Source organism: Thamnophis elegans, chromosome Z, assembly GCF_009769535.1.
Source record: "Thamnophis elegans isolate rThaEle1 chromosome Z, rThaEle1.pri, whole genome shotgun sequence".
Taxonomy (NCBI): domain Eukaryota; kingdom Metazoa; phylum Chordata; class Lepidosauria; order Squamata; family Colubridae; genus Thamnophis; species Thamnophis elegans.
In genome coordinates this window covers 4,067,571-4,094,471 of record NC_045558.1, presented here as the reverse complement: position 1 = coordinate 4,094,471, position 26,901 = coordinate 4,067,571, and the positions used below count along the sequence as shown (strand labels likewise).

The 26,901-nt window shown below is 46.3% G+C and overlaps 2 protein-coding genes across 3 annotated transcripts; both read left to right on the top strand.

Annotated features, from left to right (window-relative positions):
- The first annotated feature begins 39 nt into the window (after positions 1-39).
- Positions 40-4,847, top strand: MRPL55 (mitochondrial ribosomal protein L55). Its single transcript, XM_032237381.1, has 4 exons — positions 40-191; positions 1,682-1,811; positions 2,474-2,675; positions 4,574-4,847. Exons 2-4 carry the CDS (start codon positions 1,786-1,788, stop codon positions 4,727-4,729), a joined length of 384 nt encoding a protein of 127 aa, XP_032093272.1. The 5' UTR covers positions 40-191; positions 1,682-1,785; the 3' UTR covers positions 4,730-4,847.
- Positions 4,848-6,952: 2,105 nt separating this feature from the next.
- On the top strand, positions 6,953-21,228 carry CZH1orf35 (chromosome Z C1orf35 homolog). 2 transcript variants are annotated; one of them, XM_032238039.1, is made up of 9 exons: positions 6,953-7,007; positions 8,267-8,380; positions 9,465-9,615; positions 11,310-11,355; positions 12,979-13,061; positions 16,971-17,043; positions 17,166-17,242; positions 18,438-18,605; positions 20,500-21,228. In XM_032238039.1, the coding sequence occupies exons 2-9, from the start codon at positions 8,287-8,289 to the stop codon at positions 20,648-20,650; spliced, it is 843 nt and encodes a 280-aa protein (XP_032093930.1). In that variant the 5' UTR covers positions 6,953-7,007; positions 8,267-8,286; the 3' UTR covers positions 20,651-21,228. The 2 variants fall into 2 exon arrangements, with proteins under 2 accessions (XP_032093930.1, XP_032093931.1); XM_032238040.1 differs by lacking the exon at positions 6,953-7,007 and adding an exon at positions 7,333-7,390.
- Positions 21,229-26,901: the final 5,673 nt, after the last annotated feature.

Below are 26,901 nucleotides of genomic sequence, written 5' to 3'. Positions count from 1 at the left end.
GTAGAAAGCGCCCGGCGGAGCCAGCCAGGAGTCACATGCATAGATGACCTACCTGCGGCCGTTCCGGGTTAAACCATTCGGCACACGGACGAGGGGAGGGCGGCGATAGGTTGAACCATTCCGAAAGAAGGGGAAGAGAAGAAGCGGGCCCCGCGTATTCGCAGCGTGGGAAAGCAAGGATCGAACCACCGGCAAGTGGAAAGGGGGGGATCAAACCATTGCGATAACTGGTGGGGGAAAGGACATGGACCTGGAAGGCAATTCATTTCGGGAATGGGAAATATCAACAGTAGCAGAGTTGGAAGGTACCTTGGAGGTCATCTAATCCAACCCCCTGCTTACACAGGGGACCTGTACTAGAGATTCGAACTGGCGACCTGAGATGGGTGCAAAGCAAAAAGAAGCCCCAGTTAACCACGATTGGCTTAAACTTGGCTAATGAAACAAGCCAAGATAGCTGGGCTTGCCCAAACTGTCGCCTTTATGGTTTTCTCCAGCCAGGATCCCCTTAGATGGCTTACACTACATCTCCCATCAGCCAGGGGAGGGAATGATGGGGCCTGTATTCCAGGGCATCAGAATGCCCCTGTTTTAGTGTGCTAAAGTGAGGAAGGGGGTGAGGGTATAGTGGAGCGCCTTCATATAGATTAGGGGTCTCCAAACATGGCAGCATTAACATTTGTGGACTTCGACTCCCTGGAATTCTGTGAGTTTTCCCACAAATCTTAAGGTTACTCAGTTTGGAGATCTCTATATAGAGCCTGACTGCCTTATAGAGCCTCCAGATTCCATGGCAGTATACCCTGGAACCCACTTCCATTTACAAGTAGTCCTCAACTTACAACAGTTCACTTAAACGGCAGTGAAAAAAGTGATTTATGACCATTTTTTGCACAACCATAGCAGCCTCCCCGTGGTCACGTGATCAAAATTCAGCCCCTCGGCAACTGACTCATATTTATGACGGTTGCAGTGTCCCAGAGTCATGCGATCCCCTGTTGCAACCTTCTGATAAGCAAAGTTCAACAGGGAAACCGGATTCACTTAACGACTGTGTTCCTAACAACTGCAGTGATTCACTTAACAATTGTGGCAAGAAAGCTGGAAAAATGGAGCAAAACTCAGTAGCAACAGAAATCAATTGTGGTCGTAAGTCGAGAGCTACTTGCATTTCTTTTGCATTTTCTTCTGCGTAAGCCTACGTTTTGTGTCCTTTCTAGCCATCTTAAAAGCTTTTTTTCCCCTACTTTTCAGTGCAATATTTCAGCACCATCGAAGCGGATTTAAATTATTCTACTTTAAGCTGTAGTACTTTAATTTTAGCAGGTTTGATAGGTGGGTTGTGTATCTATTTTTTTTTCTTGGTATGTCTAGTGGTTGGCTGTTGGAAATCAGGGACCCTAACCCTAACCCCAAAAAATGGAATTTAAATAAGCAATGCCCAAATCACAATTTTGCAAACAACCCAAGATACTTCCTGAGAATAAACTCCACCAAAACTTGCAGTTTTTATTTCTTGCATTTGTTCATTCACTCATTCCATTCATTCATGTATGTGCTACCCATGCGTTAACCTGTATTTGGGGTGAAAATCCCCTCTAAAAGTTTATTTCCAACATTGGAGGCACAACATAACAGATCCAAAGATTGTAACGAGTTTTGCTTTCTTCTCTTCTTCCAGTTATCAAGCGCCTCGCATTATGGCTCTGAAAAACAGCCAAGCAGTTTAATCCTCTTAAGAATTCCTGATCAGGATCTATTCCCAAAGCCTCACTGAACGTCAGAATGGCAGCTATAAGCAGGAGTTTAAGGTATTTAGGATGTTCCCGGAATAGTCTTAGCAGAAATCCTAGAGAATCGCAATCCAGAACTGAACAGCAGAGGCATTCTGAAAAGGGTATAATATATCTTGAAATAAGATTTAAAAAATAAAAATAAAAAAACTACTGCAATTTTGGTAACTTTAAGATGGATGGATTTCAAGTCCCAGAATTCCCAAGCCAGCATATTACCTAGGGCGGTGATAGCTAACCTTTTTGTAAGGCGCATTTCCAGACCCACAATGGAATCTGCCCAACCCCCCCATCCTTCACATGCGTGTGCCTTCCCCCCTCCTGGGGGAGGGGAGAGTTATAGCCCTCCCAGGCTCCAGAGGCTTCCTTGAAGCCTGGTGAGGGTGAAAATGGCCTCCCTCGGCTCTCCAGAAGGCCAAAAATCAGCTAGCTGGCACACGGGCGAATATGGCTCTGTGTGCCACCTGTGACATGCATGCCATAAGATCACATGTTGTAGGTTCACCATCATGGTGGTAGATGGACAGTTTTAACAGCTGCAGGCTACACTGCTTAAGCATGCAGTCTAGGGGATTCTGGGGCTTGAAGTCTACCCCTCTTAAAGCATGCTGGAGAATTCTGGGAGTTGAGGTCCATCCCTTTTAAAATATGCCATTCATTCTGTTCTGAATTGGTTCCAGCATCCTGCAGGTCGAGAGTCTGTCCAGGTGCCTTCTCGGGGCTTGTGGGCTTCACACAACGCCCAGCCAGCTGAATTCGAATCGGACGTCCATCGCTTGCTTTCCAAGATTGAAGTACGCCCGGCTGTATCCGGTCCTACTGGTTAGACTGGACGGATCTACGGTGCATCTCCGGTACAAAGAGCCAAGGCGTATCATTCAGGTGAGAATTAAACCCCCCTGGTTTTCTTTGCAGAGACAGAATAGGTAAAGGTTCCCCTCGCACCTATGGGCTAGTCGTTCCCGACTCTAGGGGGCAATGCTCATCTCCGTTTCAAAGCTGAGGAGCCAGTGCTGTCCGAAGACAATCTCTGTGGTCATGTGGCCGGCATGACTAGATGCCAAAGCCTCATGGAACGCTGTTCCCTTCTCACCAAAGGTGGTTCCTGTTGTTCTACTTGCATTTTTTACGTCATTTCGAACTGCTAGGTTGGCAGAAAGAGGCAAAATAGGACTCCCTAAACCATGTTGCAGCCATTTGCCTTGTTTCTGAGCCCCTGTGGCCTATTGCAGACAACAGGTTCGCTTAACGACTGCAGAGTCGCTTAGCAGCCATGATGGTTTGCTTAACGACCACCCCAAAAAAGTTTACAAAATTGGGACAGATGTGTGATGGACCTAAAAGTCAGCATAATTTATGATCTCAATTCTGGGCTCAATGGCAGTTGTAAATCAAGGACTGTGTGTGTTTTGCAGTAGTTTTGTTGATTTGTTTTATTAATTCTTCTTGCTGACAGAGGGGGAAAGTAAATTGCTGGGGGTTGTGTGGGATTGCAGATATACATATCCACAACAAGCAATATACAGCTGGTCTTCAACTTACAACAGTTTTGTTTAGTCACAAAGTGTTACCATAGCATTGAAAAAAGTAACTGATCACCGTTTTTCACACTTACGACTGTGGCAGCCGCCTCACAGCCACGTGATCAAAATTCAGACGCTTGGCAACTGACTCCTACTTAATGACGGTCGCCGTGTCCTGGGGTCACGTGATCCCTTTTTGTCACCCTCCAACCAGCAATGCCAATGGACAAGTTAATTAACTTAACAGCAGTGTTGCTAATGTAACTATTGAAGTGAATCACTTAATAACAGTGGCAAGAAAAGTTGTGAAATGGGGTCAAGGTCACTTAACAAATTTCTCACTTAGCAAGGTAAATTTGGGGCTAAGTTTTGGTCGTAAGTTGAGGACTGCCTGTATTACACAAACTCATAACATGGCAGAATTCCTGCAGGAATCTGTGTTCTGAGCCAAACGTTTTTCTACATCCTTTATAACTTGCATCCCCTCATACAAGAGATGGCTGCTTAAAAATTTAATAATGCAGGTAGTCCTTGACCTAGAACCATTCATTTAGTGACCATTTGAAGTTATGGCAGTGAAAAAACTGACTTATGACCATTTTTCACACTTACGACCTTAGCAATAGCAGTTAGACTTATATACCGCTTCATAGGGCTTTCAGCCCTCTCTAAGCAGTTTACAGAGTCAGCATATCGCCCCCAACAACAATCCGGGTCCTCATTTCACCCACCTCGGAAGGATGGAAGGCAGAGTCAACCCTGAGCCGGTGAGATTTGAACAGCCGAACTGCAGAACTCCAGTCAGCTGAAGTAGCCTGCAGTGCTGCACTCTAACCACTGCACCACCTCGGCTTAGCAGCACCCCCATAGTCCCGTGATCAATAGTTCAGACACCTGGCAACTGACTCATATTTATGACGGTCGCAGTCAATGGGGAAGCCAGATTCACTTAGTGACCATTTGATTAACAGCTATATGATTTACTTATGGCAAGAAAGTTCATCGAATGGGGTAAAACTCACTTAACTGTCTTTTGGGGGCTCAATTGTGGCCGTAACTCGAAGACTATCTGTAATAATAAATGTCTTTTGAAGTCAAAACTAGCCTTCGGAACTCAACCTACCAACACAGGTGTCAGATACGCAAAGCAACACAGCCCAGCTAGTAAGTCGGTTGAGAATTGAATTGGATAGTCTTCAAGGGCAGCCCCAGGTAGGTTTCCCGTAGTAGTCTAGCCATCTGTTTTTGTCTTGTTAGATGCCCGTGGACTTCAGCACCCTCCCCGAGGCCGAAAGGAGAAGCCGGTTGAGGAGGAAGAGCCTGATGAAGTCCAAGAAAGGACAAGAAGAAGTTGCAACTTTTGAAGACGACTTTCAACAGGAATATTACGAGAAATTTTGGAATAAAAAATGAGGGAGGAGTTTTTTTGGTAGTTAAGAAAAACAAAATTCCATGGCAGTAAATAACTAGAATGTTATAGGAGGTGCAAAGGAATGACGATCCACCCACAAATAAAGAGATTTATTTCTAATTGCTGTGGTTGTATTTTTGGGGAAAATGCTAATCTGTTTGAAGGCGGAAGGCATTTGTGACATGGTTAGTTAGCGTGCAAACCCAAACATTCTTGGTTTAATTCGGTAATAGAATTTACAGGTCGTCCTTGAGTTACAATCATTCGTTTAGTGACTGTTTTAAGTCACAACCATGCGGAAGTTCTCCTGGTGCACCAATTGCGCCCTATTTGGACCAGGAGGCGCTTCTAACGGTCACTCATGCCCTTGTCACCTCGAGGCTGGATTATTGTAACGCGTTCTACATGGGGCTACCCTTGAAAAGCGTTCGGAGACTGCAGTTAGTTCAGAATGCGGCCGCGCGGGTGATATTGGGTGTGCCGAGGTACACCCACGTTACACCTGTCCTCCGCGAGCTGCACTGGCTACCAATTGGTCTCCGGACTCAATTCAAGGTGTTGGTTATTACCTTTAAAGCCCTACATGGCTTAGGGCCAGCGTACCTTCGAGACCACCTACTGCCACATACCTCCCAGCGGCCAGTAAGATCCCACAGATTGGGCCTCCTTCAGATGCCGTCAGCCAGACAGTGTCAGCTGGCGGGCCCTCGGAGGAGAGCCTTCTCTGTGGCTGCTCCGACTCTCTGGAACCAGCTACCCCCGGAGATCCGGACCTTACCCACACTCATGGCCTTCAGAAAAGCTGTAAAAACTTGGCTGTTCCGGCAGGCCTGGGGCTGTTGACCTCACTGTTGAGGTCCAGCCCCGACTAAAATGAATGTATGAAGGGTGTTTTTAAATTGTTTTTATCGTTATGTGGTTTTTTAAATATTTTTTGTAAGCCGCCCGGAGTTCTTGGGATTGGGCGGCATATAAATATATTTAATAAATAAATAAATAAAAACGTGAGTTACAACTGGTCCTCGCGATTATGACCGTTGCAGCCATCCCCATGATCACATATCAAAATTTGTATCCTTGACAGCTGACTTGGGTGTGTGTGTGTGTGTGTTTTACATCTTAGGCTCATGTGATTGTCTTCCTGGCTTCTGAAAATGCAAGAGGAAGCTGGATTTGTTTAACGACTGTGTGATTCACTTAGCAACTGCAGTGATTAACAATCATAAAAAGGGTCATAAAAGTGGTTGCGGCTCACTTCCAAAACTGCCTTGCTTAGCAATGACAATTTTTTGGGGGGGGAAAAGGAGCAGTGGATCAGAATTTCTTAAGATGCATGGCCAGCTGGAGAATTTGGGGGATTGAAGTCCACATCTCTTAAAAGGGGCCACGCTTGCAAAACCCTGATATCGCTGAACCTGTAGTCACTCACTACCTAAATCTAGGATATTTTCAAACATTTTTAGAGAGAGAAACAAGTTCTCACTGTTCTAAAATATTTGGGAGACTTAATAAAATGTTGGTGGCCTACCTCGCAGGACTGTATTCAGGTGAGATGAACCAGCAAACTCCGTATCTGCTGCAGTTTTTTTTACAAGCCATGCATAAATTAGGCTTTATCATGGTTTGGGATTAACATCTTTGCTGGCTAAGGAGGATGGACATTGTAGTCACACCCAGAATCCTGGGGGGGGGAGAGTGAAGTGGCCTCCATCCCAATGCACCCAGAAACACCATTTTCTTCTTCCTGGGACAAAGCAGGAAATTGGATGTCTGCAACCATCATCCAGTGCACTCTTACTGGCTGGGGATCATGGGAATTGGAATTACTAACCCCACAAGCACCTCAAATGCCTATCTGGCTGGGCACATTCTGCAACAACTGTTCCCAACTAATCCTACGGCGCCACACACACCCCGGTGTGTGCATGGGGACTACATTGCCCAGCATCCCCAGCTACTACAAATCCCCCCCCCCCAATGGCTGGAAAAATTACTCCGGAATTGAGGGCAAAAAAAAAATCATTAGTTTAGTTTATTTCTCCCTGCAAGCCCGCTTTTTTCCCCCTTTTTTTTTCCTTTTTAAAAACTAATTGAAAACTTCTGCCAGCTTTCAACGCTGAGTGGAGGCGTTTCAGTAGAAAATCCCCCCCCGCCGCCCGCGCTCCTTGATCCGATTGGTCCAGCCCGCTTCGTCGTTTCCCCCCCTCCTACAAGAACGGATGGTTCCGCCCAAGCTTGCGGAAGCGACTTCTGGATTTTGCACGTGAAGCTGCAGTTAAGGTTGCTGGACTGGGTTGAACTGGCTGGCGGGATTTGCGGGGTGGTGGTGGGTTTCCCGTTCTTTCCTGGGGCGGGGCTCCCCTTAAAACAGCGCGCTCCTTGCAATGCACCCCTTTTCTCCTTTGCAATGCGCTGGGGAGCCCTGAGGTCTGCAAACCGGGAAATACGAAAACCCATCTTCCCCAGCCCGGTGGGCTGCGTCCCCAGCTAGAGTGGGGTTGGGAAGGGTGGTGGTGGTCGCATCCACTGAAGCTTCAAGGGGTTCCTGAGCTTTTGAGTGGTCGCTGCTGTCTGGTATAGGAGGACATATATCTGGTGGGGGGGGGGGAGATCCAGCTGGTAGAATTGAAGCTCTTTCCGCATTTGGGGTGAGGATGAGGAAGGTGAGGGGGACGGAGGATCATGTTGGGGGTAGGGGTTGACATTATTCCGGAGTCTCCACTTCTCTTTTAAGAATTTTTTAAATCTCTGCTACTTTAAGATGTGTGTACTTCAACTCCCAGAATTCTCTGCTACTTTAAATCTCTGCTACTTTAAGATGTGTGGACTTCAACTCCCAGAATTCTCTGCTACTTTAAATCTCTGCTACGTTAAGATGTGTGGACTTCAACTTCCAGAATTCCCCTGACTGGGGAATTCTGGGAATTGAAGTCCACTCTCTTAAACTAGTCAACTTTGATCTCTATGACATCATCTTTTGACTTTCTCTCTCTCTCTAAAATGTGGACTAACGCCACATTTGAACGACAAATGCTTCAAACCATGTTGGAACCCACAGCCCTTTACTTACAACCATTTGTTTAGTGACCAAAGTCACAACAGCACTGAAAAAAAAAAGTGATTTTCACACTTAACAACCTTTGTAGCGCACCTGTGGGTCACCTGACCCAAATCCTTTTGCTTCACAACTGGCTCCTATTTATGACAGTCACAGTGTTCCTTGGTTTATGCAATCCCCTTTTCTGACGAACGAAGTCAGTGGCCGAAGCCAAATTCCCTTAACAACCACGTGACTAACTTGGCACCGACTCGTTTAACAACTATGGCAAGAAAGGTGGCAAAATGGGACAAAACTCTATTAATTGCTTACCCGTAAAAAGTCCGGGCTATATTGTGGTCGTAGGTTGAGGACTACATGCACAACACTGGTCTTCCTCGGGCAAATCATGAATGCAATAAGCCAATTTACGCTAGCTTCACAGAACTCCCGTCTCGTGACTAGACTGGAGTTTAACCTACTTTAAACTCTTCTTTTGTAGATCCGGGTTAAGCCTCCACCATGTTTGGCTCTTCCCGAGGCGGCGTGAGAGGAGGGCAGGACCAGTTCAAATGGGAAGACGTGAAGACAGACAAACAACGTGAAAACTATCTTGGTTAGCCTTTCTGATTCATGGTTTGTTTAATCAGCTCCTGTGAACTGACTTTTACATCTATTTAAAGGGGAGAATTCCTGGGGATCAAATATATCCAGGTGTAAATTGGTAGCGTGCTAAATTAGATAGAAACAATGGAGCCATTCTTGATGTATTATGTCACTGTTTTTCAATTTTGGAAAACTTTAAAAAGGGGTGGACTCTAACTCCCAGAATTCCCTAGTTTGCATGCTTTAAGAGGGGAGGACTTCCACTCCCAGAATCCCCCAGTCAGCTATGATTTAAGAGGGGAAGATTCCCACTCCCAGAATCCCCCATCCAGAATGCTTTAAGAGGGGTGGACTCCAATGCCCAGAATTCCCGAGCTTGCATGCTTAAGCAGTGTAGCCTACAGTTATTAAAACTGTCCATCTAGCACCATGATAGCAAATCTATAGCATGTGTGCTAGAAATGGCACGCAAAGCCATCTCTCCGGCCATGTGAGCCATTGCCCATTGCTCTTCCAGATCCCGGAGTACCAGCCAGCTGGTTCTTATGTGTGTGGCAGCGCCGGGAACCGAAAGAGCAGCCACCTGGTCCGCATACGCACCACGAAGATGATCTTCCAGTTTCCGGTTCGCACATGCGCTCCTGCCAGCTGGTTTTTGCATGCGCATCTACGCCAGAGAGTGGGAAACCAGGTGGCAGAAACTGGAAGATCATTTTCCTGGTATGGGTGCTCCTATTTTGGCACTCGGTGCTGTAAAGGTTCACCAACACTGATCTAGCATATGCTTTAAGATGGCATTGGACTTCATCCCCCAGAATTGCCCAGTCTAGCAGTATTTTTAAACGTTGGCCACTTCAACCCTTTTCCCCCTCCTCCTCCCAAGCCCCACTTCCTACTGGCACAGATAATGTTCCCTAGTTGGGTCGTGAGATGTCTACGAGAAGGCAACCCAGCTCAGAGAGCACCGAGGACTCCTTTAGGTATCTCACAGTTCTGCCACCCGATGGGAAATCCTTCAGAAGGATTGCTCCACCACCAGATCCTTCTGTGATTCTACTCCGACATTGTGAGTTCTCCTTTTACTTGCCTTTCAGGGAACTCCCTGATGGCCCCCGTGGGCCGCTGGCAGAAGGGCAAGGACCTCACCTGGTATGCCAAGGAGAAGAAAGGCGGTGCGTCTCTGTCCCGCCAAGAGGAGCTCAGCGCCATCCGGCAGGCAGAAGAAGAAGCTATGATGGCGGCTCTGTAAGTTTCAGGCCCAACGGCGGCCCTTGGTTTTGAAGTTTGAAATTTTATTTTATTTATATGCCGCCCCATTCCCTAAAGGGACTCAGGGCGGCGAACAACTCAAACGGGAAGGGGAAACATACAAATACAAGACAGGCATTTAAAATGGCCAACAACCACACCTGTCGAGAGGGGAAGGGAGCTCATCGACCCCAGGCCTGCCGACACAGCCAGGTTTTAACGGCTTTTCGGAAAGCCAGGAGAGAGGTGAGGGTCCGAATCTCCGCGGGGTCTTCGCGTAACCCTTGGAAGAAGGGCTGGGATCTTCTGGAGGGGTGAGAAATTGCAAGGAGGGGGGGTATGGATGAAGTAGCAGCAAGCCTTCAGATGGGTTTCTTTTCTGGAGGGAAGAAAGGGTACTGATAAAGGAGAATATTTGTGTTTCAGGGTTGAAGTGAGGGGTGCTCTTGAGCTTGGTGGTTTTCATGCAGATGTTTCATGATCCAATTAGGGAACATCCTCAAGAGATGAAGGAAGGAGGGAGGGAGGGAGGGAGGGAAGGAAGGAAGGAAGGAAGGAAGGGGAGAGGAGGAGAAGGAAGGACTAGTGCTCTCTGAGCTTGGAGGTTTTCTTGCAGATGTTTCATGATCCAACTAGGGAACATCCTCAAGGAAGGAAGGAAGGAAGGAAGGAAGGAAGGAAGGGGAGAGGAGGAACGATTGGGGGATCCTTGGTGCTCTCTGAGCTGGATGGTTTTCTTGCAGATGTTTCATGATCCAACTAGGAAACATCCTCAAGAAATGAAGGAAGGAAAGAAGGAAGGAAGGAAGGAAGGAAGGGGAGAGGAGGAGAAGGAAGGACTGGTGCTCTCTGAGCTTGGTGGTTTTCATGCAGATGTTTCATGACCCAAGTAGGGAACATCATCAGTGCTAGGAGGGGCGGTAGGTTGTGTAGAGGAAGAGAAGGAAAAGGATAAGGACTGGGGTTCCTTGGTGCTCTCTGAGCTTGGCGGTTTTCTTGCAGACATTTCATGACCTGAGTAAATAACATTATCAGGGCTAGAAGGGAGGAAGGATTACAGAGAGGAGATGGATGGGAGGGAGGGAGGAGGAGGAGAACTGGGGAGTCCTTGATGTACTCTGAGCTTGGTAGTTTTCATGCAGATGTTTCGTGACCCCGTTAAGTAGCATCATTAATGCTAGAAGAAGGGAGGGATTCTAGCTCCTTAGGGAAACATCAATATTCTGATGATATTACCTAGTTGGTCATTAAAGGTCTTGCTAGGAAACCACCAAGCTCAGAGGGCATCAAGAACCTCACAGTCCTTTTCCTCCTCCTACTCCTAGCACTGATGTGGTTTCCTAGTTGGGTTATGAAACGCCTCCCACACCCTCCTCTTCCTCCCCCTCTTTGCAAACCCCCCTCCCTTCTAGCACTCATGACTTTTATCTATTTGGATAAGGAAATGCCTGCCAGGAAACCACCCAGGATACCCACGAATAAAAACGCTAGATGAACTGTTAGGAAAAATCAAGGACTCTTCCTTTATTTCAGCTCCTCCTATAACCACCTGGGTTCTGGAATTTGGAGAATTGGGCCAGTATGGAAGCGGGAGGGGGCTGTCAGGAAATTTCTCCTTAAGTCCAAGTCGCGTGGCGCATTGATGATATTTCAGCCATGACACTGCTGTCCTTCGTTTCGTCATTTTGCAGAGGTTACAAGAACGTGAAAAAGCAGCCGACGGGACTGAGTAAAGAGGTATTTTATCGATTTTTAATCAGGCGCGGTGGCTCAGTGTCTTAAGACGCTGAGCTTGGCGATCAGCAGTTTGGCGGTTCGAACCCCTAGCGCTGCGTAACGGAGTGAGCTCCCATTACTTGTCCCAGCTTCTGCCAACGTAGCAGTTCGAAAGCGTGTAAAAAATGCAAGTAGAAAAATAGGAACCACCTTTGGTGGGAAAGGAACAGCGTTCCGTGCGCCTTCGGCGTTGAGTCATGCCGGCCACATGACCACGGAGACATCTTCGGACAGCGCTGGCTCTTCGGCTTTGAAACGGAGATGAGCACCGCCCCCTAGAGTCAGGAACGACTAGCACATACGTGCGAGGGCAACTTTACCTTTAGAGTTGGAAGGGACCCTGGAGGTCTTCTAGTCCAACCCCCTGCTCGAGCAGGAAACCCTGTACAATTTCAGACAAATGGCTGTCCAGTTGATTCTTTTTTTATTATTATTATTAAAGAGTTTTAATAGATTTTACAAATGTTTTCCCTTCCCTCCCCCTGCCCCAACCCTACCCCCCTCCAATCCTCTCTCCCCCCAACCTCCCAGAGCAAAATACAGGGTATAAATATTTAACAATCATACACTAAGATAAGCTAACTAACTATAGCATCCTACCTCCCCTTGTACTTTAACTCCCCTTTTATTAAGCTAACTTTAGATAAATTATAACATTCCTTGTTCATTCATTCATTCATAAGCTAGTTGAAATTTCTTAGTCTGATATTTATTTTGAATGTAGTCAATCCATCTTATCCATTCCAGCTTGTATTTCTCATCTGAATGGTCCTTCAAATATGCTGAGATTTTGGCCATCTCTGCTAAGTTTACTACTTTTAACATCCATTCTTGAATAGTAGGCAATTCTTCCTTCTTCCAGTACTGCGCCACCAACAATCTTGCTGCCGTTGTTAAGTTCAGAATCAAATTAGTCTCTATAGCTGTGCAGTCGCTTCTTAAATGTGATTTTAGCGCACGGCACCCCAGGTTTCATAGTAAACAGCAAGAGAATAAAATTAGGTCATGAATTACTTCACTTGGCAGTTTCCTCAGAAATCAGTTATTAATTTCAAAATATTTCAGTTTTAATAAGAGGCTCACAATTGGATCTGCTTGGATTTCTTCTTTGTATGTTTTAATTTTTTTTTGACATGGATAGAAAGCATGCCGTCACTTTGGCCCAAGGAAAAAAAAATTGCAAATGCTGCTTTTAAGGTGGTACAGATCAGCCCTCCACTTATGACCCACAGTTGCTGAGACTTTAAGCGAATTTTGCCCCATTTTGCGATCTCCTTGCCACCATTGTTAAGTGAGTCACACGGTTGTTAAGCGAATCTGACTTCCCCGTCGATTTTGCTCGTCAGAAGGTCGCTAAAAGGGTATCGCGTAACCCAGCAATGGTCATAAATATGAGTCAGTTGCCAATTTTGACCATGGGGATGCCGCAATGATCGTAAGCGTGAGAAACAGTCGCAAGTAGCTTTTTTCAGTTCTGTTGCCACTTCGGTCGCTAAATGAATCGGAGGACTACCTGCCATCACCCAAAGGGCTCATATGGCGGCTTAGTGGCCTCATGCCTATCTGTGATTGTTCCCCCCCCAGGAGCTCGCCGAAGTCTGCAAACGCAATGAAGGAGATGCTGATGAGAAGAATGTGGATCGCCTGATGGGGCTGGGCAGCTCACGGTAAGCGGTTCGAGACAGCGTGCGCCAGCGGTTGCTAGCCGCTGGACCAGGAACCTGGTTCTACTCAGAGATCGTATGAGATTGTCTGTCATAATCTTTTCACATTTCAATCCAATTTGTAACCAGGCTTGCCACCTATAGACGCCCCCTGCCCCACAGGGTCCATCCTTGTGGGTAGCCATCTTGAATGGCAGTTGGAACTAAACTGCATTCAGCTCTTCTGTGTGTTCTCCTTCTAGAGATGTTGAAGGAGGATGTTGTGGCCAGCTTTTCCGAAGGCTAAATTATTGGCTTGCCACCTATAGATGCCCCTTGCCCCACAGGGTTCAATCAAGGAAAAAAAAACAAAATCCAATCCATACTAGACACTGGGGAAAAAAGGTGTGGCCAGCCGCGGCAGCCATCTTGCCTCCAAATCACAGTTTTGGAGAAGTCTGTAGGTTTTTGAGCATGCAGCATCTCTTTTGAGCCAGGGGTTGGACTAGACTCCAGAACAGGGGTGTCAAGCTCGATTTCATTGAGGCTGCATTAGGTGGGGGTTTACCTCGGGTGGGGTGGGGGGGTGGCAGAGTGGGCATGGCCAGCTTGACATCACTCATGTTGGGAACACCTGTGGTTGCCCGGGCACTCTGCCAGTGAAAACACTCCCGAGCTCCGTTTTCAACTGCGACGGCCTCCTGCAGCCCTCCGCCAGTGAAAACACTCCCGAGCTCCGTTTTCAGCTGCGACGGCCTCCTGCAGCCCTCTGCCAGTGAAAACACTCCTGAGCTCCGTTTTCAGCTGCGACGGCCTCCTGCAGCCCTCTGCCAGTGAAAACACTCCTGAGCTCCGTTTTCAGCTGCGACGGCCTCCTGCAGCCCTCTGCCAGTGAAAACACTCCTGAGCTCCGTTTTCAGCTGCGACGGCCTCCTGCAGCCCTCTGCCAGCGAAAACACTCCCCAGCTCCGTTTTCAGCTGCGACGGCCTCCTGCAGCCCTCCGCCAGTGAAAACACTCCCGAGCTCCGTTGAAAACAGAGCTTGGGGGGAGCTCCTCCATTTTTGCTGGCAGAGGCACCACAGGCCGGTCCCTGGCTGTTTCCAGGGTGGCCCCACGGGCCACATATAAGCACCCCGCAGGCCAGATCCAGCTGGTGGGCCTTGAGTTTTACACTCCTGGTTTAGAAGCTCTCCGAGATCCTTTCCGACTCTGTTATTCTGAGATATTCTGAGATAGTTGATGTACCAAAATAAGAAGAAGGCTTGTGCAAGCAATTCAAACACCTCCTTAACTCACATACATATGAGTGGGAGGTGGGGAGGTGTAGAGCGTAATCACTTCTTCCAAGACACTCTTTATTTGATTACGGGCCATCAAATTGGTGTCAACTCAATCCCGACAAGACCGAGTGGCTTGTGTTTTTCCCTCCCAAAGATTGGCCTTGTATTCCATCTCTCAGGCTGGGGGGTGAAATTATACTCCCCTCAGAGAGGGTTCGCAATTTGGGAGTCCTCCTGGACCCACAGCTGACTTTAGAACATCATCTGTCGGCTGTGACCAGGGGGGCATTTGCCCAGGTTTGCCTGGTGCACCAATTGTGTCCCTACCTGAACCGGGAGGCCCTCAGAACAGTCACTCACGCCCTTGTGACCAAGACTGGACTACTGCAACGTGCTCTACATGGGGCAGCCCTTGAAGAGCATTCGGAGACTTCAGCTCGTCCAGAATGCAGCCGCGCGAGCGATATCGGGTGTACCTTGGTTCACCCACGTAACACCTATCCTCCGCGAGCTGCACTGGCTGCCTGTTGGGCTCCGGATGTGCTTCAAGGTGCTAGTCGTTACTTTTAAAGCCCTTCATGGTATTGGACCTGGGTACTTGAGAGACCGCCTCCTGCCACTTACCTCCCTACAACCAATTAGATCCCACAGACTAGGCCTCCTCCAAATACCATCAGCTAGCCAGTGTCGACTGTTGACCCCTCGGGGGAGGGCCTTCTCTGTGGCTGCTCCGGCCCTCTGGAACGATCTCCCCGTGGAGATCCGGACCTTCACTACCCTTCAGGCCTTCCGCAAAGCTATCAAGACCTGGCTGTTCCGGCAGGCCTGGGGCTGATGAGTTCCCAGCCCCACTCGAATTGTTGCGGCTCTTGCGTTGTTTTTAATCTGTTTTTTGTATTTGTATTTGTCTTTGTTTGTTGTTGTATCCCCCCCCCCACACACCCTTGTTTGTTAGCCGCCCTGAGTCCCTCGGGAATAGGGTGGCATACAAGTGTAATAAACATTGAACTCTTGATCACCACCTAGATCAATGAAAGTGAACCTTTTTCACCTCAGGTGCCATAAGCAGGTGCATGCATGTGCACATGCCCACCCCCATAATTTAATGCCCCCCCCCGCACCATGCCCCTGCGCATGTGCTTGTGACACACACACACCCTTGCACCGCGCATGCACTTTTTGGGAGCCTGGAGAGGGCAGAAACGGCCTCCCCTGACCCCTGGAGGGGGGCCAGAAACAACCCGTTTTCTGACGTCCGGTGGGCCCCGTAGGCCCGTTGTTTTGCCTTCCCCAAGCCCCAGAGGCTTCCTGGAGCGTGAAAAATGGCCCAACACGCAAACCGGAAGCTTGGGAACAGACTTCCTGGTTGCCCCTTGGGCTATTTTTCTCCCTCCGGAAGGGGAAAAACAGCCGAAAATCAAGCCGAAAACCAGCTGCACACTGGAGTTGGCCGGGCCCTCAGAAATGGCTCCACATGCCATAGGTTCGCCATCACGGACCTAGATCTATCTATCTCCTGGGAGGAGCCACCAGAGTGAGGAATTCTGGGAGTTGGAGTCCATACGTCTTTAACGTTGCTGAAATTGAGAAATGGTGGTGTAGGATGACCTTCAGAGAAACAGGCCAGATTCCCACTGCCATTACGGCGGTCGTGACAGATCTGCATCAGGCGGATCGCAAAGGGGGAAACCACGTGACTTGGGGACACTGCGACCGTTGTGAATCAGTTGCCAAATGTCAAAAATTTGGATTACTTGACGGGGGTGTGTGTGTGTGCTATGACGGTCATAAGTGCTAGGACTGATCCTAAATGGAAGTTTTTAAAGAAGATGTTGGACAGCCATTTGTCTGTAGTGCCGTAGGGTTTTCTGCCTTAGCAGGGGGGTTGGACTAGAAGACCTCCAGGGGTCCCTTCCGACTCCGCCATTCTATTCTATTCTAAATCAGTTTTTTTCAGAGCCGTTGTAACTTTGAACGGTCACTAATTATAGGCCGAGGAATATACCTGTGTGTTGTTGGCAAGGATGAATTCTGCGTAGATTGATTTGATTTGATTTTATTGTATTTCTATGCCGCCCTATTCCCAGAGGGACTCAGGGCGGCTCACAAACCAAGTCAGGGGGGGGGGGGGGATACAAACAGGAAAAAAAAAGACACGGACAAACAACACCACGATTTAAAAACACTCAACAGCCACACAATTCGAGCGGGGACAGGAACTCATCAGCCCCAGGCCTGTCAGAACAGCCAGGTTTTAAGGACTTTGCGGAAGGCCTGGAGGGTGGCGAGGGTCCGAATCTCCACGGGGAGTTCGTTCCAGAGGGCCGGAGCAGCCACAGAGAAGGCCCTCCTCCGGGTGGTCGCCAGTCGACACTGGGCGGCTGATGGAATTCGGAGGAAGCCTAATCTGTGGGATCTAATCGGTCTGTTGGAGGTAAGTAGCTCTTGATAACGGCTCTTTCTTTCTAAAGACATGTCCCGTTTTGGCACCCTCTGAGCCAAGGCCGAGGGGTTTTATTTCTGGAAAACAAAAAAATTCCCTTCAGGATGACGAACCCGCAAAAGGAAAAAAAAAAAAAAGAAAGAAAAAGCAAAAATTAAGCCCTCCTTGCTATTTAATTCCTTTTTTCCCTTTTTTTTTAAAAAATTAGGAATGCTGGTGGAAGAATGGTGTTTTCCAAGGAAGATAAAGAAGCTGCCAAGCTGGGGCTCTCCGTGTTTACGGTAAGTTGTGTGGCCGCACAGCTTTTGTGGCAGAATCCAGCGTTGTCTCGCTGCTTTCCTAAATTCTGGGTTGTTGTTGTTGTTGTTTTTAATCCGTTTCTCTTTTGCCTCGGGAATTTCAGCATCAACCAGTGGCCAAGACTGCCAAGCCCTCAACTCCTCCGAGGAAGCTGGATGAGGAAGGCAAGGAGGCGCTGGAGTAAGTCGCCCTCTTGACTTTTATTATTTTCTTTTTATTTTATTTTATTGAACCACGCACGGAATCCTTTCGTTTACAACAGCGTGCTCAAGGAACCATTCAAATGTGACGACCGTTTTTCAAAACTTGTAACCGGTTTGCTAGAAGCGGTTCCACAAATCTAGTGCGCCATTTAGAACCGGTTCGCCCCCCCCTCGCTCACTCACCCCCCGAGCCCCGCCCATCCGAACACCGTTCATCCGCTCGCTCCCCCCACCCATCCGCCCCACGCCTCTAAGAGCCCTATAGAGAGCCCTTGGCTCTCTATTGCTACCTGCCGAGGGGGTAAGTGAGCTCCTTGCTGGCGCAGCGGCTTTTGGGGCTAATGGGGCTTCGGTTTCCAGCCCGAAAGCCCCCGCCGCTTCTGGATGTCTGTTGCGGTCACGAGGAGCCGAGAAGAGCGCGAAGGTTCTCGGCGCTTAGGGAAGCCGCGAAAGCGGCTGGGAGAGGCACGCGGCTTGGTTTAGCCTCCCTGGACGTCACAGCAGCAGCCCCAAGCGCGCTGATCTATAGCCTCGTTTTGAGGGCAGAAGTTGAAACAATTGATGTCCAGGATGTTAGGGTTCTTTAGATATTTTCACAGCCCTCTTTTTGACTCCTGTAGTGTGCAGGTCCTCGATGGAAGGCAGGTTGGCAGCCATTGCTTTTTTCTGCAGTTCTGATTCTCCTCTGAAGTCTCCGTTTGTCTTGTTGGGTTGCAGAACCAAACCAGACAGTGATGGAGGTGCAGATGACAGACTCCATCATTCCTCTGTAGAACAGAATCAGCAGCTCCTTGGGCACTTTTGAGCTTCCTGAGTTGGCACAGAAAGAACATCCTTTGTGGTGCTTTTTGGATGATGTATCCATTTAAGGTCTTGAGATACGATAGAACCTAGAAATCTGAAGATCTCTAGCAATGATTCACTGATCAATTGTGGGCAAGAAAAATTGCAAAATGGGGCAAAACACACTTAAGAATCTCTTGCTTGGTCACATAAATTTGGGACTCCGTTGTGGTCATAAGTCGAGGACTATCTGCAGCATATCATTTATTTATTTTTTGTGGTACCTAAATGAGCCAAGTCCCCTTTGGCGCTAAGTGAGGATATTTGGTGTGGAACACAAAACGGTGGGGGGGGGGAAAAATCAATCCTTTCCTTGATTTATCTGGCAGGAGCAAGGCCGCCAAGAAGTCGAAGAAAGAGAAGGTCAAGAAGAAGAAGAAGGAGGAGAAAAAGAAACAGAAGAAAGAAAAGAAAGAGAAGGAGAAAGAAAAAGAGAAAGACCAGAAGAAGAGAAAGTCTTCGTCATCAAATAACCCTAATTCGGATAACGAGAAAAGGTATCATTTGAGGCTGTGGGCTGGGGAATTCTGGGAGTTGAAGCCCACTCATCTTAAAGCATGCTGGCTGCGGAATTCAGATTTGCAAGGTCCTGTAACTATAACTGTTCTAATAGCTGTAGGTCTGGAGGGTGTATTTAGTTTAGTTTAGTTTAGTTTATTAGTTTTGTATGCCGCCCACTCCCGAAGGACTCCAGGCGGCTTACAATAAAAAGGGAAGGGGGATAAATAAGACAATACAACAATTTAAAATACAACAACATTCATAATTAAAGTGGGGCTGGAATACTTCAACAGCCCCAGGCCTGCCGGAGGAGCCAGGACTTAGTAGCTTTACGGAAGGCCGGAGGGTAGTAAGGGTCCGGATCTCAACGGGGGGTCGTTCCAGAGCTGCAACAGAGAAGGCCCTCCCCCCCGGGGGGTCACCAGCCGGCATTGGCTGGCAGATGGAATCCGGAGAAGGCCTAGTCTGTGCGATCGAATCGGTCTTTGGGAGGTAATTGGCAGGAGGCGGTCTCTCAAGTAACCAGATCCGATGCCGTGAAGGGCTTTATAAGTAACGACTAGCACCTTGAAGCGTGTCCAGAGACCAATGGGCAGCCAGTGCAGCTCGCGGAGGATAGGTGTAACGTGGGTGTACCTAGGTGCACCCACAATCGCTCGCGCGGCTGCGTTCTGGACTAACTGGAGTCTTCAAACACTCTTCAAGGGCCGCCCCATGTAGAGCGCGTTACAGTAGTCCAGTCTTGAGGTGACGAGGGCGTGAGTGACTATCCGAAGGGCCTCCCGGTCCAAAAGCACAACACCAGATGATGACGTTTCTAATAGAAGTTCACATACAGACAGGACAGGTTATAGCAAATTCAACAGGGATGCAAATTCGGTTCCACCACAAAACCGTGTTCGACTAAAGCGCGCTTGACGAAACCGCGTACCTGACGTCATCACAGCGCGACGAAAAAAGCACGCTGTGAGCGCTAAAGCTAAAATTAACCCCTAAACCTAACCCCCCGAAACCTAACCCTAAATCTAACCCTAAACCTAACCCTTAACCTAACGCTAAACCTAACCCTAACCCTTAACCTAACCCTAAACCTAAACCTAAACCTAACCCTTACCTTAACTTGAATTGGCTTGCTTTCGAAGCGCTTTTTAAAGCGCCCTTTTTTCTCCGCGGTCGCTGTTGTCGCGCTGCTGATGACGTCAGCAACACGCTTTAATCGGGCGCGCTTTAGTGGACCGCGGTTTTGTCGTGCCACGGCAAATTCTTCTGGAAACCTTGTATCAACTAATTCTTTGGAAAAGAAGATTGATAGTCTTGAAAAGGATCTAGCAAAGGAGCAGCAAGAAAACCTGAGGCTTGTGAGGATAGCCCAAGACAAAGAAGAGTTGATTGGGAAATTAATTGATTTATTAAATAGGGATCTAGATGATATAGAAGATGAAAATGAGCAATTAAGGCAGGAAAATAAGACACTGCTAAAAGTTTTTCCTAAGTCTGGTCTATCTTATAGGGCTGACAGATGTAACTTATGTTTTGCTTTTAACTTAGCAAACTGTACAGTGTCCTTATGCACCAAAGACAAATCCCTTGTGTGTCCAATCACACTTGGCCAATAAAGAATTCTATTCTATTCTATTCTGATAAAGATCAGTAATTGTATACTTGAAAGACTGTGGGAGAGAAAAAACTTTGCTGGAGAGGAATTCCCTGTAAATTAAATAGAAGTGATTTATCGGGACGAGGACTTGGCTTCATGCTGCTGGGGAAACCTAGATCAGAAAACACTGAGATTGGGCTCAGTTATGGTCATTAGTTGAGGACCCCCTGAGTAACTTTTATAATAAAAGCCTCCATGATATTGGTATTCTAGCTTGGTCTACCTCCTTCCAGGTCAAAAAGGGATGACCACCGACACCGAAGTCATAGAAAGTGCCCGGCTTCCGGAAAAGACAGAACTTCAGACTCCCGGAAAAGGACACAGGATGAGTCCACACATTACTTCCCAGCCAAGAAGAGGCATGACACGGATTCAGACAATTGACCCATCCTTGTAAAACAAACCCAGATTTACCCATCATGTCGATGCTTTGACCGTCAAGCGGAAACGAATTCTGGTTTGGTTCAAAATTCCGCATCCTTTTTCTTGACGGGACATTGTTCTCCCCCCACATCCATTGGCACCGCTGCTCAAAAATTATTATTATTATTATTATTTTTCTCAAAAGAATCCTGTTCTTTAACGGACATAAAAAAATAGCCATACTAACCTGGTCAGAGCAAGACGGTAAAACTATCGCCAAATGCCAGGTGCAAAATAAGGAATGATGAGAAGTTTTTGTTTTTCCTCCCAACATTGGTTAAAAAGAACTCTTTGATGGCTTGCATAGAATTTTTTTTTTTAAAGCAATAGAATTTGGGGGATCCCAGGTAACGGGAGTTACTTCCAAGTTGCGAAAAATCCGATTCTGAATTTCATCAGGCCAAACCAAGGAATGGAAACAGTTTATGGGATTTTGGGGGGGTTTTGCGCGTGCGTGTGTGTGTGTGTGTGGTTGTGACTGTCAGCCGATTTCAGAAGCAACCTCAAATCTTGTAATTAAAGAACAGATTGATTACAGGTATTGTCATTCAATTGAATCATTGGGATCAGATCAGCACCTTTCTTCTCTTGACAAAACTGTCAAGGTATCAGCTGCTGATGTCTCTTCCAAGCTAAAATTATATTCCACATTTTTTTTCTTAGGTCCAGGAATTTTGGGGCATTATGCCAACTCCAGAAGAAAACCCGTATGGCAAAGGGATAAATGTATTTAATCTTCAAGGTGTTAATGATCTTGGCTTTTTTTTTTTTCCAGCAGGCTGCCTCACTGCCGATTTTAAAACTTCTTCTTTTTGCAATTTAAAAATTACAAATCCCTTTGCAATTTACAAATCCTGCACTCTATTTCAGCTTACAAATTCCAAGCCCCTTTGAAGTTTAAAAATTAGAAACCCTTTGCAATTTAGAAATGTTGAACTCTTTGCAACTTACAGATTCAAACTCCTTTACAGTTTACAAATTGCAATTTTTTTTTCAATTTTCAAATTGCAAACCCTTCTGCAACATACAAATCCCTTTGAAGAGGGGACTTCAACCATCCTCAGAATTCAAAGAGAATTTAACCTCAGGGAATCCTCCACTTACAACCATTTGTGTAGTGGCCACGCTAAGTGACAGACTCACTTAACGGTGTGACTAACTCAACTGCAGGGATTCACTTAACAACTTTGACAAGAAAGGTGGCAAAATGGGGGCAAAACTCACTCAACAATGGAGATTTTCGGGCTCCCTTGTGGTCATAAGTCAAGGACTACCCATACATGTCCCAGATTGACTGAATAACCATGTGATTAGCTGAACAACAGCAATGATTCGCTTACAGAAGTGGCAAAAAAGATAAAATGGGACAAATTTAGTAACTGCCGTGCTTAGCAACGGAAATATTGGAATCAATTGTGGTCATAAGTCGAGGACTACCTGTAAAAATCTTAACCTATTTGGTATTATACATGTTGTTTTTTCCTGATTTTCTGATATAATTGCATCAGGTTAGACCGCTGGTTTGAATTTGCTTCCCAAAAACAGGAGAAAAGTGGGAGCATTGCTCCCTTTAATTAAAATGTAATTATTAATTAAAAATTAAAATTCGTGTTCAGATTGACCAAGAACTTCATAAAATAACATTTTAATGGCTTTTTTAATGAAGGTTTTGGAGTATTTTAAATTCTCCACACCAAACGCCATGAGTCTCTTCATCTCGTTTTATCTCATCTTTTTTAAAATTTGGGGAGCCATCCCAAGTCATGTCAGGGTGAGATAGGCAGTGCCTAAGTTTAATTGAACAGTAAGTGAAATAAACCTGAGGATAAAATCCATGGGGGGAGGGACCAAATAGATGCATTGAGAAGTGGGGGGAAATAACAGGGAGCCATAAAAGCAACATATAGAAATTAAATAAGGAAGGAAGGAAGGAAAGAGAAAAGGAAGGATGGAAGAAAAAAGGGAAGGAGAGAAAGAAAGGAGAGGAAAGGAAAAGAAAGCATGAAAGAAAAAAGACAAAAGGAAAGATGGAAGGAAAAGATGAAAAAAGGGAAGGGAAGGAGGAAGAATGAAAGAAAATTAAGAGTAAGAAAGAAGGAAAAAGGAGGAAGAATGAGAAAAAAGGAAGGAAGAGTAAGAAGGATGTACAAAAGAAAATAGGAAAAAAAGAAAGGTGGGAGGAAGGAAGGAAAAAAGGAAAAGGAAAAAAATGAACTCAAAAAAGTTTTTTTAAAACTGGGAAAGCAGAGAAGTATCTCTTTGGATCTTCTCCCCTCAACCCTCGCTTTTAATTGCAAGAAAATTGTTGTGTATGTCTGTCCTGCAGTCGGTCCGGGACTTCGAAGGATGCTTTTCACTCAACAAATTGCTTTACGAGAGGATGCTGGCTGGACCATAAATCCGTGCAATTGAGGTCGTCTTCTTTTTTTTATAAAGCATATTTCTCTGCTTAGCACTTCAGGGCTGGCTGGTGCTGGTGCCTCCCGCTGTAAGGGGGAGGAGCAAGGAGAGGAAGTGGGGCCCAAGGACCCCCCAATAACCTCCTTACATAACAAAGTTGGTGAGAAGGGTGGAACTTCTCACCTATGTGTTAAGTGGGGGGAATCCCGTGAGAAAAGCCACTTTATGAACAAAACCGGGGGTCATAAGCCCCCCAGGAGAGGGCGGTCTCACTCCCACTCCACCCCCCCTCCAAAAAAAACGGGGGACAGAAAAATGTGAAATTAGGGTGTCGTAAAAGAACAAAACCAAGCCACACACAGGCAGAGGATGCTGCCAAAAACAAGAAATGCCATTGTTGCTTGCAAACAAAAAAAATGTGGAATTTATACTAGAAATATCCATTTAATGTGGTCTTGGATGACACAGCTTTGGCCAGGAATTAGGCTCCCTATCCTAGCAACATAAATTTTGGCCACATTTGTGGTCATAAGTCAAGGACGACTTGTATGCAAAGGAGTCGAGAGACTTTTATCCTCACAATAATTGTTCAAAAAATTTGGAGAAAAAAACTGGCCAAAGAAAATCGGGCAGATCCAGTAGGGGGCAGCAGAGAATTGAATACAGGAAAAGCCCAGCATTGTTGGAAAGGGAGTTGGTGAAATCAACTTTTGAGGATGGGATTTGAGGAGTATGGATTGGAAGTGGCTAAAAAAATATTGTGGGCTTTTTTTTTTAAATAGACATTCATATTTGATCATTGATTAGATTAAAATTAAGGAAAGGGTATATTATGAGCGTTGTTTTTTCAGAATGTTGGTCATTAGTTTAAGGTATTTAAAATATTGATTATTCATTTAAACTTTTGAGTTTGTTGTATGATTATCTTTGTACTAAAACAGCTGGATTCCTTTCCTTCCTTCCTTCCTTCCTTCCTTCCTTCCTTCCTTCCTTCCTTCCTTCCTTCCTTCTCCCTCCATCCCTTTTCTTTTCTTTTGCTTTCTATCTGCCTTTCTGAACCTTCTCCCTCCATACCTACTTTCCTTTCCCTTCCTTTCTTTCTTTCTAGCTCATCACTCTTTCCTTTTTTCTTTCTTTCCCTCTTTTTTCTTTCCCTTCCTTCTTTTTATGCTTCTCTTCTTTCTCTTTATTTCCTTCCTTTCTCTCTCTCTTCTTTCTGTGTTTTTTCTTTTTCTATTTGCTCTCTCTTTCCTTCTGTCTATCTTCCTTCCTCTCCACTTCCTCCATCACTTCTTTATTTCTGTGTTTCTTCGTTTCTTTTCTCTCCCCCTCCTCTTCTGTCTCCCCCCTTCTCTTTCTTTCTTTCATAGTACTTGGGAATTCTGGGAGTTGAAATTGACACATCTTAAAAGTCACCAAGATTGAGAAACACTGCTTTAAAGGTATAAAAAATGATTTTTAAGTTGATTTGGAAATGGACTTATATGTCTGGAGAGAGAACTCTGAAGCACAATTGTTTTTCAGCCCCTTTGCACACTCAATGAATTACGATCCACTAAATCGTTGTAACCAGTGATCTTAAGCGAGGATTCTGGAAATTCAGAATAAACAAACCAGGAAGCTGTTGGGGGAGTTGAATTTAGCCACGGATGCAGTGGTGGGTTTCAAAAATTGTTCGAACCTACTCTGTGGGTGTGGCCTCCTTTGTGGGAGTGGCTTGCTGCCCATGTGACCGGATGGGAGTGGCTTGCCGCTCATGTGACCGGATATGAAGATGCCGACGACACTTGTCAGAACCACCTTAAATTACTTTAAACACAGCACTGGCATGCATAAGAATATGATGCAAACTTGTTTTTGAAAAGGCATCTTTGGTTTGCGTTAAAACAACTTCAACACACGCAATGTTCTGATTGCACCACAAACGCAGTAGTCATCCTTACCTTTCACAGAGGCACTGAGTTTTATAAATAGGAGCATGATAGTGTAGAATAATCATATCCAAGGACCAGTGGAGGGTTTCAAAAAATGTTGGAACCTCTTCTGTAGGTGTGTCCTGCTTTCCGGGTCCACTGGTGGAACCTCTTCTAACCGGTTCAGTAGATTTGACGAACCGGTTCTACCGAATAGGTGCGAAGTGGTAGGAACCCACCTCTGCATGGATGTAAGATTCTAAAAATACTGTCATTAGGGAAGATTCACAGTTGATGTGCCATGGAAAATTCTGCACATAGAGATGAAAACATCTGCAAGAAAACCACCAAGGGCCCCACAATCATGGTTAAATCATGGCTTAGTCGATTGCAGGCAGATGTTGTCAAATCACGATACTATTTACATGCAGAGAACGGGGGATAAAAACACACGCCTGCTAACCCCAACAGGCTAATTTATCTTCTGCTAGCAAAATGGGGGTTTCTACGAAGGAAAACTACTCCAGACTTCGTTTTAGAACATAGAATAGGGTTTGGAAGGGACCCTAGAGGTCTTCTAGTCCAACCCCCTTGTGGTACTCTGGGCTAGAAGCTATTCTTTTTCACCAGAATACCAGGGGCATTTTAAGGGCTTTATTGGCCCATCATGCTAATGAGAGTTTCTATTTTTATAGTTGTGAGTAGCAGAGGGGGGAAAAAAAGTTTTGATATATTTCTCCCCCCCCCTTTTTTTTTCTTCTTCCAATGAGAGTCCGGTTTCCTGCCAGTCATTTAATCTGTGAAGTCTTTGTATAAATTTGCATCTCTAATTAAAAATTAATGATTGGTGGCAGGAGGCCTTTGATAGATAGAAAGCATCTGGTTAAGGAGCATCTTCTGTCAGAGACCACTGGTGCTCATAGGCCTGGTTAAGGATGTAATTTTAATTGTTAGGTAAAGCAGTGGTCGGGACTCCTCCAATGCCACCTGGCCTCAAATCCTCGGGGACCCTTCCCAATTTTTGTGGAGAGGCAGCCTGGCCCTTGAGGCCTGACACAAGGAGCTTCCGTGGACAAGCTGGGAACGGAACCTTGGTTTCCAAGTTTCTAGTCCACATGCTCTCTGATATCTGGAGGAGACCCACGTTTCCTCCAAAAAAAAGTCAAGGCCTTTCCCTCTTCAGCTGAAGGTACGGGCAGTCCTCACTTAACGACCGGTTGGTTTGCAACTGTCAGCTGAGTGCGAAGCATCGGCTGCGGTCATAATGCTTGGGATGCTGCCTCCCCAGGCACCTGACCGCGTGTCTGGTTGAGTTTTGTGACCAGTTGCGGTGTTTTGTGCTTATGTGATTGCAATTCACAATGTCTTTTTTTTTTAAATTAGTTTTTGGTAAAAACAAAAACTCAACACATCCATTCAAATGAATGAGATTTCTTAACCACCACCAAGAAAAAAAAAAAAGACTTCCGGGTCCTGTCTGTGCTTCAAGTTATGACCGTAATTCTGGCCACAATTATGGTTGTTGAGGCCAATTTGTAGTTGAGTATCATCAACCTCTCTGCCTTGCGACGCAGCCAAGCGTCTCATTTTTACCCAGCACTCAGAACATAATCAGGTTGGGAGAGATTTTGAAGGTCTTCTAGTCTAACTCTCTGCTCGGGCGAGAGAACCCACACCAGAGGTGTCAAAACTCACAGCCGGATGTGTCACATGTTGGCCACGCCCACTCCACTTTAGCAAAGGAAGGGGGAATTGCAATAGGTCGCATGACGACACAAAACACTCTTCCATGCAGCATCCTGGAAAAATGGCTGTGCAATCTTTTCTTTAAAAAACCTCCCTGATGGCAAGCTCTGGAGGGAAGTGGTTCCACTGGTTAATTGTTCTGTCAGGAAATTC